The sequence below is a fragment of the Conger conger genome, unplaced genomic scaffold (assembly GCF_963514075.1).
Source record: "Conger conger unplaced genomic scaffold, fConCon1.1 SCAFFOLD_67, whole genome shotgun sequence".
NCBI lineage: Eukaryota > Metazoa > Chordata > Actinopteri > Anguilliformes > Congridae > Conger > Conger conger.
Genome location: NW_026890518.1, coordinates 31,024 through 45,054, shown reverse-complemented (window position 1 = coordinate 45,054; position 14,031 = coordinate 31,024). Strand labels below are relative to the sequence as shown.

The following is a 14,031-nucleotide window of genomic DNA, read 5'->3' as shown; positions in this document are numbered from 1 at the left end:
ATGTGTGTGTGTCTGTGTGTGAGTGTGTGAGAATGTGTGTGTGTCTGTGTGTGAGTGTGTGAGAATGTGTGTGTGTCTGTGTGTGAGTGTGTGTGTCTTTGTGTGAGTGTGAGGGTGTGTGTGTGTGTCTGCGTGTGAGTGTGTGTGTGTCTGTGTGTGAGTGTGTGAGTGTGTGTGTGTGTATGAGAATGTGTGTGTGTCTGTGTGTGAGTGTGTGAGTGTGTGTGTGTGTATGAGAATGTGTGTGTGTCTGTGTGTGAGTGTGTGAGTGTGTGTGTGTGTGTGAGAGTGTGTGTGTCTGTGTGTGAGTGTGTGAGTGTGTGTGAGTGTCTGTGTGTGAGTGTGTGCAGCACAGTGGATGCAGTGCTCCAGACATCTTCACTCCTCTGATTGGCTATCTGTTCCTGAACGAAGCAGTTGATTGGTCCATGCTGAAGCTGGATGGGGCTGAACTCTCTCTCCCTCTCTTTCTCTCTCCCTCCCTCTCTCTCCCTCTCTCTCCCTCTCTCTCTCAGTCCGGAGCTTTGACCGTGCGGGGGGGCGGAGTCGATCGTTCCGGCGGTTTAACCGCGCGTTCAGCGTCCTGCGGAGGACCAAGAGTGGCACGGCCGTAGCCAATCAGAGCACAGAGGAGCGCGACAGCCCCCGCAACACCAACACCCCCCCCGAAGGTGAGCTCTGAGAGAGAGACATTAACACTACACTGAGAGAGAGAGAGAGAGAGAGAGAGAGAGACATTAACACTACACTGAGAGAGAGAGAGAGAGAGACATTAACACTACACTGAGAGAGAGAGAGAGAGAGAGAGAGAGACATTAACACTACACTGAGAGAGAGAGAGAGAGAGAGAGAGAGACATTAACACTACACTGAGAGAGAGAGAGAGAGAGAGAGAGAGAGACATTAACACTACACTGAGAGAGAGAGAGAGAGAGAGAGAGAGAGAGAGAGAGAGAGAGAGAGAGACATTAACACTACACTGAGAGAGAGAGAGAGAGAGAGAGACATTAACACTACACTGAGAGAGAGAGAGAGAGAGAGAGACATTAACACTACACTGAGAGAGAGAGAGAGAGAGAGAGAGAGACATTAACACAGCACTGAGAGAGAGAGAGAGAGAGAGAGACATTAACACTACACTGAGAGAGAGAGAGAGAGAGAGACATTAACACTACACTGAGAGAGAGAGAGAGAGAGAGAGAGAGACATTAACACTACACTGAGAGAGAGAGAGAGAGAGAGAGACATTAACACTACACTGAGAGAGAGAGAGAGAGAGAGAGAGAGAGACATTAACACAGCACTGAGAGAGAGAGAGAGGGAGAGAGAGAGAGAGAGAGAGAGAGAGAGAGAGAGAGAGAGAAAGACATTAACACTACACTGAGAGAGAGAGAGAGAGAGGGAAAGGGAGTGAGAGAGAGAGGGCACAGGAACACAAAAAGAGAGGGTGTGGGGCTTAGTGGCCTGCAGGATACACACACACACACCCCAGTGGGGGAACTGGAGGGAAGTAAGTGTGTGTGTGTGTGTATCCGGGCTTCGTTCGTGAGGCTCATTTCCTGGTAGAGTTAAGAGAGACTGCTCTCTAGCGCCACCGTGCGGAGCTCCAGTGTAGTGCGACATGGCTCAGGTGGTAAGAGCAGTCGTCTCATTGGCTCAGGCAGTAAGAGCAGTCGTCTCATTGGCTCAGGCAGTAAGAGCAGTCGTCTCATTGGCTCAGGCAGTAAGAGCAGTCGTCTCATTGGCTCAGGCAGTAAGAGCAGTCGTCTGGCAGTTGGAGGGTTGCCGGTTCGATCCCCCGCCCGGGCTGTGTCGAAGTGTCCCTGAGCAAGACACCTAACCCCCGAATGCTCCTGAGGAGCTGGTCGGCGCCTTGCATGGCAGCCAATCGCCATCGGTGTGTGAGTGTGTGTATGAATGGGTGAATGAGAAGCATCAATTGTACAGTGCTTTGGATAAAGGCGCTATATAAATGCCAATTGCTCTCTCTCTCACACACACTCACACACACACACACACACACACACACTCACACAGACACTCACACACTCACACAGACACTCACACACACTCACACAGACACTCACACACACACACACACACAGACACTCACACACACTCACACAGACACTCACACACACACTCACACACTCACACAGACACTCACACACACTCACACACACACACACACACTCACACAGACACTCACACACTCACACAGACACTCACACACACACTCACACACTCTCACACACACACACACAGAGACACACACACACACAGACACTCACACACACACACTCACACACACACACACACACACGCACACACACACACTCTCCCATCTGAAGTCAGGTGTGCTTTATTTGCATGACATTGTGTTGCGGAATGACAAACAATAAGAGCCAATGAGAGCCAGCCCCCCTGCCCTCAGGGCTGCCCCTCCCCCAGCTGCACCACCTGATCCCGGACGGGGAGATCACCAGCATAAAGATCACCCGTGCCAGCCTCACTGAGCCCCTGGCCATCAGCGTCGTCGGGGGCAACGAGACCCCGCTGGTCCGCATCCTCATCCAGGACATCTACAGGGAGGGAGTCATCGCCCGTGACGGCCGACTGCTGCCCGGAGACATGATCCTGAAGGTGTGTGTGTGTGTGTGTGAGTGTGTGTGTGTGTGTGTGTGTGTGTGTGTGTGTGAGTGTGTGTGTGTGTGTGTGAGTGTCTGAGTGTCTGAGTGTGTGAGTGTATTCGTGTGTGTGTGAGTGTGTGTGTGTGTGTGTGTGTGTGTGTGTGTGTGTGTGTGTGTGAGAGTGTGTCTGTGGGCAGGGCGTGGTGGCTGCAGTGAAGGGTATATATTAATGTTCACTAAACCAAAAGCTAAATTTAGCTAAAGTACTGCTCCCTGTGCAGCCTGTTCATGCAGTGGTTCATAAGGTGGTGATTTTGTCTGAAAACGTGCCGGCAAACATCATTTGTTCCCTTCTAATAAACCTGTGGCCAGAAGTCAAGCCCCTGTAGCAGCATCATGTGGGGAGAGTCTAACCCTAACCCCCACCCTGCCCGGGAAACCTTTGAGTTTCTGCAGGAGGTCGTGTCCACAGAGCTGAGCTATGGTGTGCTTTCTTAGGGTTGGAGTTCCTCCAGCACGGTAGATCTCCAGGAGCAGGGTTGGGCAGCCCTGCTCTAGCTGTTGAATGAGGTGTGCTTTGTTAGGGTTGGAGTGAAAACCTGCAGGAAGGTAGATCTCCAGGAACAGGGTTGGGCAGCCCTGCTCTAGCTGTTGAATGAGGTGTGCTTTGTTAGGGTTGGAGTGAAAACCTGCAGGACGGTAGATCTCCAGGAACAGGGTTGGGCAGCCCTGCTCTAGCTGTTGAATGAGGTGTGCTTTGTTAGGGTTGGAGTGAAAACCTGCAGGAAGGTAGATCTCCAGGAACAGGGTTGGGCAGCCCCGCTCTAGCTGTTGAATGAGGTGTGCTTTGTTAGGGTTGGAGTGAAAACCTGCAGGAAGGTAGATCTCCAGGAACAGGGTTGGGCAGCCCTGCTCTAGCTGTTGAATGAGGTGTGCTTTGTTAGGGTTGGAGTGAAAACCTGCAGGACGGTAGATCTCCAGGAACAGGGTTGAGCAGCCCTGCTCTAGCTGTTGAATGAGGTGTGCTTTGTTAGGGTTGGAGTGAAAACCTGCAGGACGGTAGATCTCCAGGAGCAGGGTTGGGCAGCCCTGCTCTAGCTGTTGAATGAGGTGTGCTTTGTTAGGGTTGGAGTGAAAACCTGCAGGAAGGTAGATCTCCAGGAACAGGGTTGGGCAGCCCTGCTCTAGCTGTTGAATGAGGTGTGCTTTGTTAGGGTTGGAGTGAAAACCTGCAGGAAGGTAGATCTCCAGGAACAGGGTTGGGCAGCCCTGCTCTAGCTGTTGAATGAGGTGTGCTTTGTTAGGGTTGGAGTGAAAACCTGCAGGAAGGTAGATCTCCAGGAACAGGGTTGGGCAGCCCTGCTCTAGCTGTTGAATGAGGTGTGCTTTGTTAGGGTTGGAGTGAAAACCTGCAGGACGGTAGATCTCCAGGAACAGGGTTGAGCAGCCCTGCTCTAGCTGTTGAATGAGGGGTGCTTTGTTAGGGTTGGAGTGAAAACCTGCAGGACGGTAGATCTCCAGGAACAGGGTTGGGCAGCCCTGCTCTAGCTGTTGAATGAGGTGTGCTTTGTTAGGGTTGGAGTGAAAACCTGCAGGAAGGTAGATCTCCAGGAACAGGGTTGGGCAGCCCTGCTCTAGCTGTTGAATGAGGTGTGCTTTGTTAGGGTTGGAGTGAAAACCTGCAGGACGGTAGATCTCCAGGAACAGGGTTGGGCAGCCCTGCTCTAGCTGTTGAATGAGGTGTGCTTTGTTAGGGTTGGAGTGAAAACCTGCAGGACGGTAGATCTCCAGGAACAGGGTTGAGCAGCCCTGCTCTAGCTGTTGAATGAGGTGTGCTTTGTTAGGGTTGGAGTGAAAACCTGCAGGAAGGTAGATCTCCAGGAACAGGGTTGGGCAGCCCTGCTCTAGCTGTTGAATGAGGTGTGCTTTGTTAGGGTTGGAGTGAAAACCTGCAGGAAGGTAGATCTCCAGGAGCAGGTTTGGGCAGCCCTGGTTTATGTGCATTGACACATGGGCATTACAGCTTGTGCATTTGTTGTTATGTTATCAACCATGTGAAGTTTTTGGTAAAATGGGATGAACGTTTCCTGTCTGCAGAACACGAAGGGAATGCAGTTTGGAGTGTGTGTGTGTGTGCATGAGTGTGTTTGTGTGTGAGTGTGTGTGTGGGTGTGGGTGTGTGTGTGTGAGTGTGTGTGTGGTCTGTGTGTGTGCATGAGTGTGTGTGTCGGTGTGTGTGTGTGAGTGTGTGTGTGGTCTGTGTGTGTGCGTGAGTGTGTGTGTGTGTGAGTGTGTGGTCTGTGTGTGTGCATGAGTGTGTGTGAGTGTGTGTGTGTGAGTGTGTGGTCTGTGTGTGTGCGTGAGTGTGTGTGTGTGTGTGTGTGTGTGTGTGTGTGTGAGTGTGTGTGAGTGTGTGTGTGTGTGTGTGTGAGTGTGTGTGTGTGAGTGTGTGGTCTGTGTGTGTGCGTGAGTGTGTGTGTGTGTGTGTGTGTGTGTGTGTGTGTGTGTGTGCGTGAGTGTGTGTGTGTGTGTGGTCTGTGTGTGCGTGAGTGTGTGTGTGTGTGTGTGAGTGTGTGTGAGTGTGTGTGAGTGTGTGTGTGTGTGTGTGTGTGTGTGTGAGTGTGTGGTCTGTGTGTGTGCGTGAGTGTGTGTGTGTGTGTGTGTGTGTGTGTGTGTGTGTGTGTGAGTGTGTGTGTGTGTGCGTGAGTGTGTGTGTGTGAGTGTGTGTGTGGTCTGTGTGTGTGTGTGAGTGTGTGGTCTGTGTGTGTGTGTGTGTGAGTGTGTCTGAGGGTGTGGGTGCGTGCGTGAGTGGGTGTGTGGTGGAGCAGTGGAGACCTGACCCCTGACCCCTGATTCCAGGTGAACGGGATTGACATCAGTAATGTGCCGCACCGTTACGCGGTGTCCATGCTGAAGCGCCCGGGCGCTCTCCTGCGCCTCACCGTCCTGCGTGAGCAGAAGCACCGCTACCGCGCCAGCGCCTCGCCCCCGCCCCCGCCCCACGCCGAGGCCCCGCCCCCTCCGCTCCGCGACGACAGCCTGCACGTCCTATTGGCCAAGAGCTGCCCGGGCGAGCAGCTGGGCATCAAGCTGGTGCGCCGGCCCCAGGAGCACGGCGTCTTCATCTTCCACCTGCTGGAGGGCGGCCTGGCCGCTCACGATGGCCAGCTCCGCATCAACGACCGCATCATGGCCATCAACGGACACGACCTGCGCTACGGTGCGCCCGAACACGCCGCCCTGCTCATACAGGTGAGCCTTTTACACAGGTGAGCCTCACACAGGTGAGCCTTACACAGGTGAGCCTCACACAGGTGAGCTTCATACAGGTGAGCCTTTTACACAGGTGAGCCTCACACAGGTGAGCCTTACACAGGTGAGCCTCACACAGGTGAGCTTCATACAGGTGAGTCTTATACAGGTGAGCTTCATACAGGTGAGCCTCACACAGGTGAGCCTTACACAGGTGAGCTTCATACAGGTGAGCCTCACACAGGTGAGCCTCACACAGGTGAGCTTCATACAGGTGAGTCTTATACAGGTGAGCTTCATACAGGTGAGCCTTTTACACAAGTGAGCTTCATACAGGTGAGTCTTATACAGGTGAGCTTCATACAGGTGAACCTTTTACACAAGTGAGCTTCATACAGGTGAGGCAGCTACTGAGTAGCTACTGGAAGAAAAGTATACTAATCATGAGGTTGTTACTTCATAACCACCACACTAAATAGCTAGCCCAGTAACTAGGATAGCTAGCTAGCAACTTATCTGGTCAGTCGGTTAGCTAGCTAATTGGCTAATTCTATTAATTTTTGCTTCCTTGATAACTTTGAGAGCATTAAACTTGATCCAAAATTTGGGCCATGATTACATGGGACCATATATATAACTTCATAATGTTAATGATATCATTTAAAGGTGCAATAGATAAGATTTTTGTGTTAAAACACTGTTACAAGACCATTGTAAATCCCTACCTATATTGAAGAAGGCTCACTGACATGTTGACTCACCCTCTTTGGTTTGAAGGATTTTGTTGCTGCTCTCCCTCTCTTGGCGGTTAGAAGTCTGAAATTACCGATTTTACCTTTAAATTCATGTATTTGTATTAACCAAATAAGTGCATTTGCATAGTGTGGCACAGAGGAGTTCACCCGGTCTGTAAGACTACACCAAAATGGAGGAAACCCACTGAAATCCTGCAAATGCACATGAGTATCTCCAAGAATGCATGCAGGACTAAATTAGGCAGATGCCCAATTTTCATTCAAATACAGGAAAGGGCACAGATATATGTATATTTTACAGAACATCTAAGAGTAACTCGTGGCGATACAGGCCTTGCCAAGGCCAGAAACCCAGAGGAGAGCGTTCGTACGGCCCAGAGCAGCGCTAACCCAAACCAGCTTCAGCTCACAACTGTTCCACAGCTGCCAATTAGGGTCAACCAAGTTATTAAACAAATCGAAAGCAGGCTTTTGGGACACTGAACAAAGGTATCCGATCCTAAAATAAACTGAACCCTAAACAGAACACTGGCAGGCTTTTCTCTCTTCAGTCTGAGACCCTACGTGACAAAGCAATGCGACGTCCAAAGACTACACTCACTCACCATCACTGAGTCACAATACTTGTGTGTGCGTTTTATAGATGTACCGCTTTGGCAATATTTACTGATGTATTCCATGCCAATACGGCACATTAAATTGATTCACTGTGGTTGAGTCAGAGTGACTGTGGTTGAGTCAGAGTCACTGTGGTTGAGTCAGAGAGACTGTGGCTGAGTCAGAGTCACTGTGGCTGAGTCAGAGTCACTGTGGCCGAGTCAGAGTCACTGTGGTTGAGTCAGAGTCACTGTGGTTGAGTCAGAGTCACTGTGGTTGAGTCAGAGTCACTGTGGCTGAGTCAGAGTCACTGTGGTTGAGTCAGAGTCACTGTGGCCGAGTCAGAGTCACTGTGGTTGAGTCAGAGTCACTGTGGCTGAGTCAGAGTCACTGTGGTTGAGTCAGAGTCACTGTGGCCGAGTCAGAGTCACTGTGGCCGAGTCAGAGAGACTGTGGTTGAGTCAGAGAGACTGTGGTTGAGTCAGAGTCACTGTGGCCGAGTCAGAGTCACTGTGGTTGAGTCAGAGTCACTGTGGTTGAGTCAGAGTCACTGTGGCCGAGTCAGAGTCACTGTGGTTGAGTCAGAGTCACTGTGGCTGAGTCAGAGTCACTGTGGCCGAGTCAGAGAGACTGTGGTTGAGTCAGAGTCACTGTGGTTGAGTCAGAGTCACTGTGGCCGAGTCAGAGTCACTGTGGTTGAGTCAGAGTCAGTGTGGCTGAGTCAGAGTCAGTGTGGCTGAGATTCAGACACGCACACACATGCATGAACATGATGGAGACAGGTGGGTAAACCTGCCCCCCTTCCCCCAGGCGAGTGAGGAGCGTGTGCACTTCATCGTGTCGCGGCAGACACACCCGCAGTCCTCAGACATCCTGCAGGAGGCGCCGTGGAGCCTGGAGGGACCGCCGCCCTACTCCCCCGAGGACCCAGAGCCCAGCCTGCTGGTGATATACCTATTACACCATCACACACTATAGTACACCATCATACACTATAGTACACCACCACACACTATAGTACACCATCACACACTATAGTACACCATCACACACTATAGTACACCATCATACACTATAGTACACCATCACACACTATAGTACACCATCACACACTATAGTACACCACACACACTATAGTACACCATCACACACTATAGTACACCACACACACTATAGTACACCATCACACACTATAGTACACCATCACACCATCACACACTATAGTACACCATCACACACTATAGTACACCACACACACTATAGTACACCATCACACACTATAGTACACCATCACACCATCACACACTATAGTACACCATCACACACTATAGTACACCATCACACACTATAGTACACATCACACACTATAGTACACCATCACACACTATAGTACACCACACACACTATAGTACACCATCACACACTATAGTACACCATCACACACTATAGTACACCACCACACACTGTAGTACACCACCACACACTATAGTACACCATCACACCATCACACACTATAGTACACCACCACACACTATAGTACACCACACACACTATAGTACACCACCACACACTATAGTACACCATCACACACTATAGTACACCACACACACTATAGTACACCACCACACACTATAGTACACCATCACACACTATAGTACACCATCACACACTATAGTACACCACACACACTATAGTACACCATCACACACTATAGTACACCATCACACACTATAGTACACCATCATACACTATAGTACACCACACACACTATAGTACACCACCACACACTGTAGTACACCACCACACACTATAGTACACCATCACACCATCACACACTATAGTACACCACCACACACTATAGTACACCACACACACTATAGTACACCATCACACACTATAGTACACCACACACACTACAGTACACCACACACACTATAGTACAACATCACACACTATAGTACACTATCACACACTATAGTACACCACCACACACTATAGTACACCACACACACTATAGTACACTATCACACACTATAGTACACCACACATTATAGTACACCATCACACACTATAGTACACCACCACACACTATAGTACACCATCACACACTATAGTACACCATCAAACACTATAGTAAACCACACATTATAGTACACCACCACACACTATAGTACACCACACACACTACAGTACACCACACATACTATAGTACAACATCACACACTATAGTACACTATCACACACTATAGTACACCACCACACACTATAGTACACCACACACACTATAGTACACTATCACACACTATAGTACACCACACATTATAGTACACCATCACACACTATAGTACACCACCACACACTATAGTACACCATCACACACTATAGTACACCATCAAACACTATAGTACACCATCACACCACCACACACTATAGTACACCATCACACACTATAGTACACCATCACACACTATAGTACACCATCACACCACCACACACTATAGTACACCATCACACACTATAGTACACCATCACACCATCACACACTATAGTACACCACACACACTATAGTACACCACCACACACTATAGTACACCACACACACTACAGTACACCACACACACTATAGTACAACATCACACACTATAGTACACTATCACACACTGTAGTACACCACCACACACTATAGTACACCACACACACTATAGTACACTATCACACACTATAGTACACCACACATTATAGTACACCATCACACACTATAGTACACCACCACACACTATAGTACACCATCACACACTATAGTACACCATCAAACACTATAGTACACCATCACACCACCACACACTATAGTACACCATCACACACTATAGTACACCATCACACCACCACACACTATAGTACACCACCACACACTATAGTACACCACACACACTATAGTACACCACACATTATAGTACACCATCACACACTATAGTACAGCACACACACTATAGTACACCACACACTATAGTACACCACACACACTATAGTACACCATCACACACTATAGTACAACACCACACACTATAGTACACCACACACACTATAGTACACCATCACACAGCATAGTACACCACAAACACTCACACACACTCACTCACACACTCACACACTCACACACACACATCACACACACACGCTCACACACACACACGCACTCACACACGCACACACGCACTCACACACGCACTCACACACACACACACACACACACGCTCACACACACGCGCACTCACACACTCACACACACACACACGCACTCACACACACACTCATACACACACACACACACACGCGCACACACACACACGCTCACACACACGCACACACGCACTCACACAAGCACACACGCACTCACACACACACACGCGCACTCACACACACACACACGCACACACACACACACACGCACACACAGACACACACACACGCACTCACACACACACACACACACACGCACTCACACACACACGCGCACTCACACACACACACACGCACACACACACACACGCGCACACACGCACACACACACTCACACACTCACACACACACACACACACACACACACACACACACACACACACGCACTCACACACTGTGTCCCTGTAGGACTCGTGTCAGAAGCAGGGTGTCTATGAGAAGACGGTGACTCTGCTGAAGGAGCCGCAGGACTCTCTGGGCATGACGGTTGCTGGGGGCATGGCCAGCCGCGGCTGGGACCTGCCCATATACGTCACCAACGTGGACCCAGAGGGAGTGGTGGGACAGGAGGGCTCCATCCGCAAAGGTGAGTGAGTGTGTGAGTGTGTGTGTGTGAGTGTGTGTGTAGAAAGGTGTGCGTGTGTGTGTATAACAGTGTGTGTGTATGTGTGTATAACTGTGTGTGTGTTTAACGGTGTGTGTGTGTGTGTGTGTGTGTGGGACAGGGGATATCCTGCTCAGCGTTAATGGGATGGAGCTGACGGGCGTTACGCGGGGGGAGGCCGTGGCCAACCTGAAGAACAGCTCCTCCCCCGTGGTGCTGCGGGTGCTGGAGATGCCCCCCCCCTCCGACCCCACCCCCCCCGACCCCCCATCTGACCCCCTGTCCCCCCCTGCCGACGCCACCCACAGCCCCCCTCCCAGCGATGACCACTCCCCCCTCTGGGTGTCATGGTTACAGCTGCCCAGGTAAGTGCTCCTGTCAGCCGACAATCTGCTCACCTCAGTGATCTGCTCACCTCAGTGATCTGCTCACCTCAGTGATCTGCTCACCTCAGTGATCTGCTCAGGGTTTTTGTTTATCTCTGTTGAATGGTAATGTGTCGCATTTTTATTGCTGTAGAACTTCTAAAGCGCCCACTCAGAACTTAGCTTCCCTACTGTTGCCTAAAAGAAAGACATTTGTGAAAATATAATTTTGTGTGTTTGCTCATCTGAGGTAGGATCTTAGCAGTATATCCATGTATAGGCAACTATTTCACCATAAGGGAACATGAAACGGTCAAGAGACGCACTGCAGCAACAAACACGCTCAAACCACAACACTGTTTACCGCTGACATTGAAACGCCATTGGCTGTGGTAATTACAACCAATTTTTAACCAATGAGCTTTTACATGATGTTTTGGTACGTGTGCACATGTGTGTGAGTGTCGGGCCATCAACTGTATATTTTGAAACCCGAATTTAAGGACTATGAACACAGACAGAGGGTGTCAACATGTCAGTGAGCCTTTTTCAATGATAGGAAGGGATTTACAATGGTCTTGTAACAATGTTTTAACACAAAAATCTAACCTATTTATTGTACCTTTAATGTCATAACTTGTGGAGCTAAAAGTTTGAATGTGCTTTAAAGGTTGTAATTACTTGTAAATGTGCTTTTTGGCCCTTCCAGGCACCTGTACTGCTGCAAGGACATCGTGCTGCGCAGGAGCACGTCGGGCAGCCTGGGCTTCAGCATCGTTGGGGGTTACGAGGAGCTCAACTGCAACCAGTCCTTCTTCATCCGGTCCATCGTGGAGGGAACGCCGGCCTACAACGACGGCCGCATACGGTACTCACCTGTCCTCACCTGCGCTCTGTGTGTGTGTGTGTGTGTGTGGAGGGAACGCCGGCCTACAACGACGGCCGCATACGGTACTCACCTGTACTCACCTCCACTCACCTGTCCTCACTTGCACTGTGTGTGTGTGTGTGCTACTGTGTGTGTATGTGTGTGTGATTACAGGTGTGTGATGTCTTCGTGTGATGACTCGACAGTTATGGGGACATTATGTGTCATGTGTGTAATGTCTATGCACATTTCTCTGCAGTTGTGGGGACATTCTGTGTCATGTGTGTAATGTCTGTGCACATTTCTCTGCAGTTGTGGGGACATTCTGTGTAATGTGTGTAATGTCTGTGCACATTTCTCTGCAGTTGTGGGGACATTCTGTGTAATGTGTGTAATGTCTGTGCACATTTCTCTGCAGTTGTGGGGACATTCTGTGTCATGTGTGTAATGTCTGTGCACATTTCTCTGCAGTTGTGGGGACATTCTGTGTAATGTGTGTAATGTCTGTGCACATTTCTCTGCAGTTGTGGGGACATTCTGTGTAATGTGTGTAATGTCTGTGCACATTTCTCTGCAGTTGTGGGGACATTCTGTGTAATGTGTGTAATGTCTGTGCACATTTCTCTGCAGTTGTGGGGACATTCTGCTGGAAGTGAATGGTAAGAGCACCTGGGGAATGACTCACTCCATGCTGGTGCGTCTGCTCAAGGAGCTGAGGGGGCGGATCACTCTGACCGTCGTTTCCTGGCCAGGCAGCCTGCTATAGGCTGGAACCCATCCAGTCCTTGCCTGCTATTGGCTGGGACCAGGCCAGGGGGCGGGCTCTCACACTCACACATGGACAACTGAAACTTTGCCTGGAGTTCACAGACCACCAACCCCTACCCCTCTCCAAGGCCCCGCCCCTCTGGGATTCAGTGGGGACAGACACTGGGGGGAGCTAAGGAGACACACATTGCCAATGATGTCTGTTGTATGTTCGTCTGTGCATTTACTGACCTCCCCTCTGTCTGCTGTAAATGTTGGTGTCTTTCTTCTACTGTTGGAAGGGCCTTTGGACATAATATATATGTAATATTTTAATGCTTTATGTAATATTATTTTTATGCTTCATGTAATATTATTTTTATGCTGTATGAATATTGATTTGTACTGACTCTTCTCCTTGTTTCTGTTGAACGCAGATCTGTCACCATGTTTCTAATGCCACAGCGCAGTATTCAAATCACTTTGCAAGCAAAAAAAAACGAAAAAAAAAACACAAAATAAACTGAAAAAATAATTAAATAAATAAATAAATATAAGAATAAAGTTGCGGAGACATTGAGGCCTTACGGACACTCTGTGATGAAACCTGACTTCCTGTATTTGTGTCCTGAGCCTGTCTAATGTGGTGGGCCTGTGTGATCCGATGTAGTCCGGTTTTGGCCGGTGTGACCGGTACCTTTGGTCAAAAGCTCAATAAAGCTGTAAATATTGCCTGTGGTATGGGAGTGACCTGTAGCAAGGGGGACGAATCCTTCATCTGTATCCACCATTCATATCCGCTATGTTTACACCTGCTCTTCATAAAATGTTAGCTAACATAAAACCAAAACTCTTTTTTGGTATTCCTGAAAAAATATTAGCTATTTTAAATCCTTTACTTGCTTGATTATTGGTTTTTCCCCAAAATGGATATATCTCATTTTTGGAACCAAACTCTTCATTTTGTACTTTA

At 49.2% G+C, this 14,031-nt stretch overlaps 1 protein-coding gene across 3 annotated transcripts in view; it reads left to right on the top strand.

Annotated features, from left to right (window-relative positions):
- Positions 1-13,789, top strand: part of lnx1 (ligand of numb-protein X 1) — a 37,313-nt gene extending 23,524 nt beyond the window's left edge. For all 3 annotated transcript variants that reach the window (XM_061230333.1, XM_061230335.1, XM_061230334.1), the window contains 8 exons: positions 516-671; positions 2,435-2,643; positions 5,490-5,882; positions 8,045-8,179; positions 10,883-11,060; positions 11,200-11,443; positions 12,153-12,311; positions 12,942-13,789. In XM_061230333.1, the coding sequence (XP_061086317.1) occupies positions 516-671; positions 2,435-2,643; positions 5,490-5,882; positions 8,045-8,179; positions 10,883-11,060; positions 11,200-11,443; positions 12,153-12,311; positions 12,942-13,077 (1,610 nt within the window). In that variant the 3' untranslated portion in view covers positions 13,078-13,789. The remainder of the gene's footprint in view (positions 1-515; positions 672-2,434; positions 2,644-5,489; positions 5,883-8,044; positions 8,180-10,882; positions 11,061-11,199; positions 11,444-12,152; positions 12,312-12,941) is intronic.
- Positions 13,790-14,031: the final 242 nt, after the last annotated feature.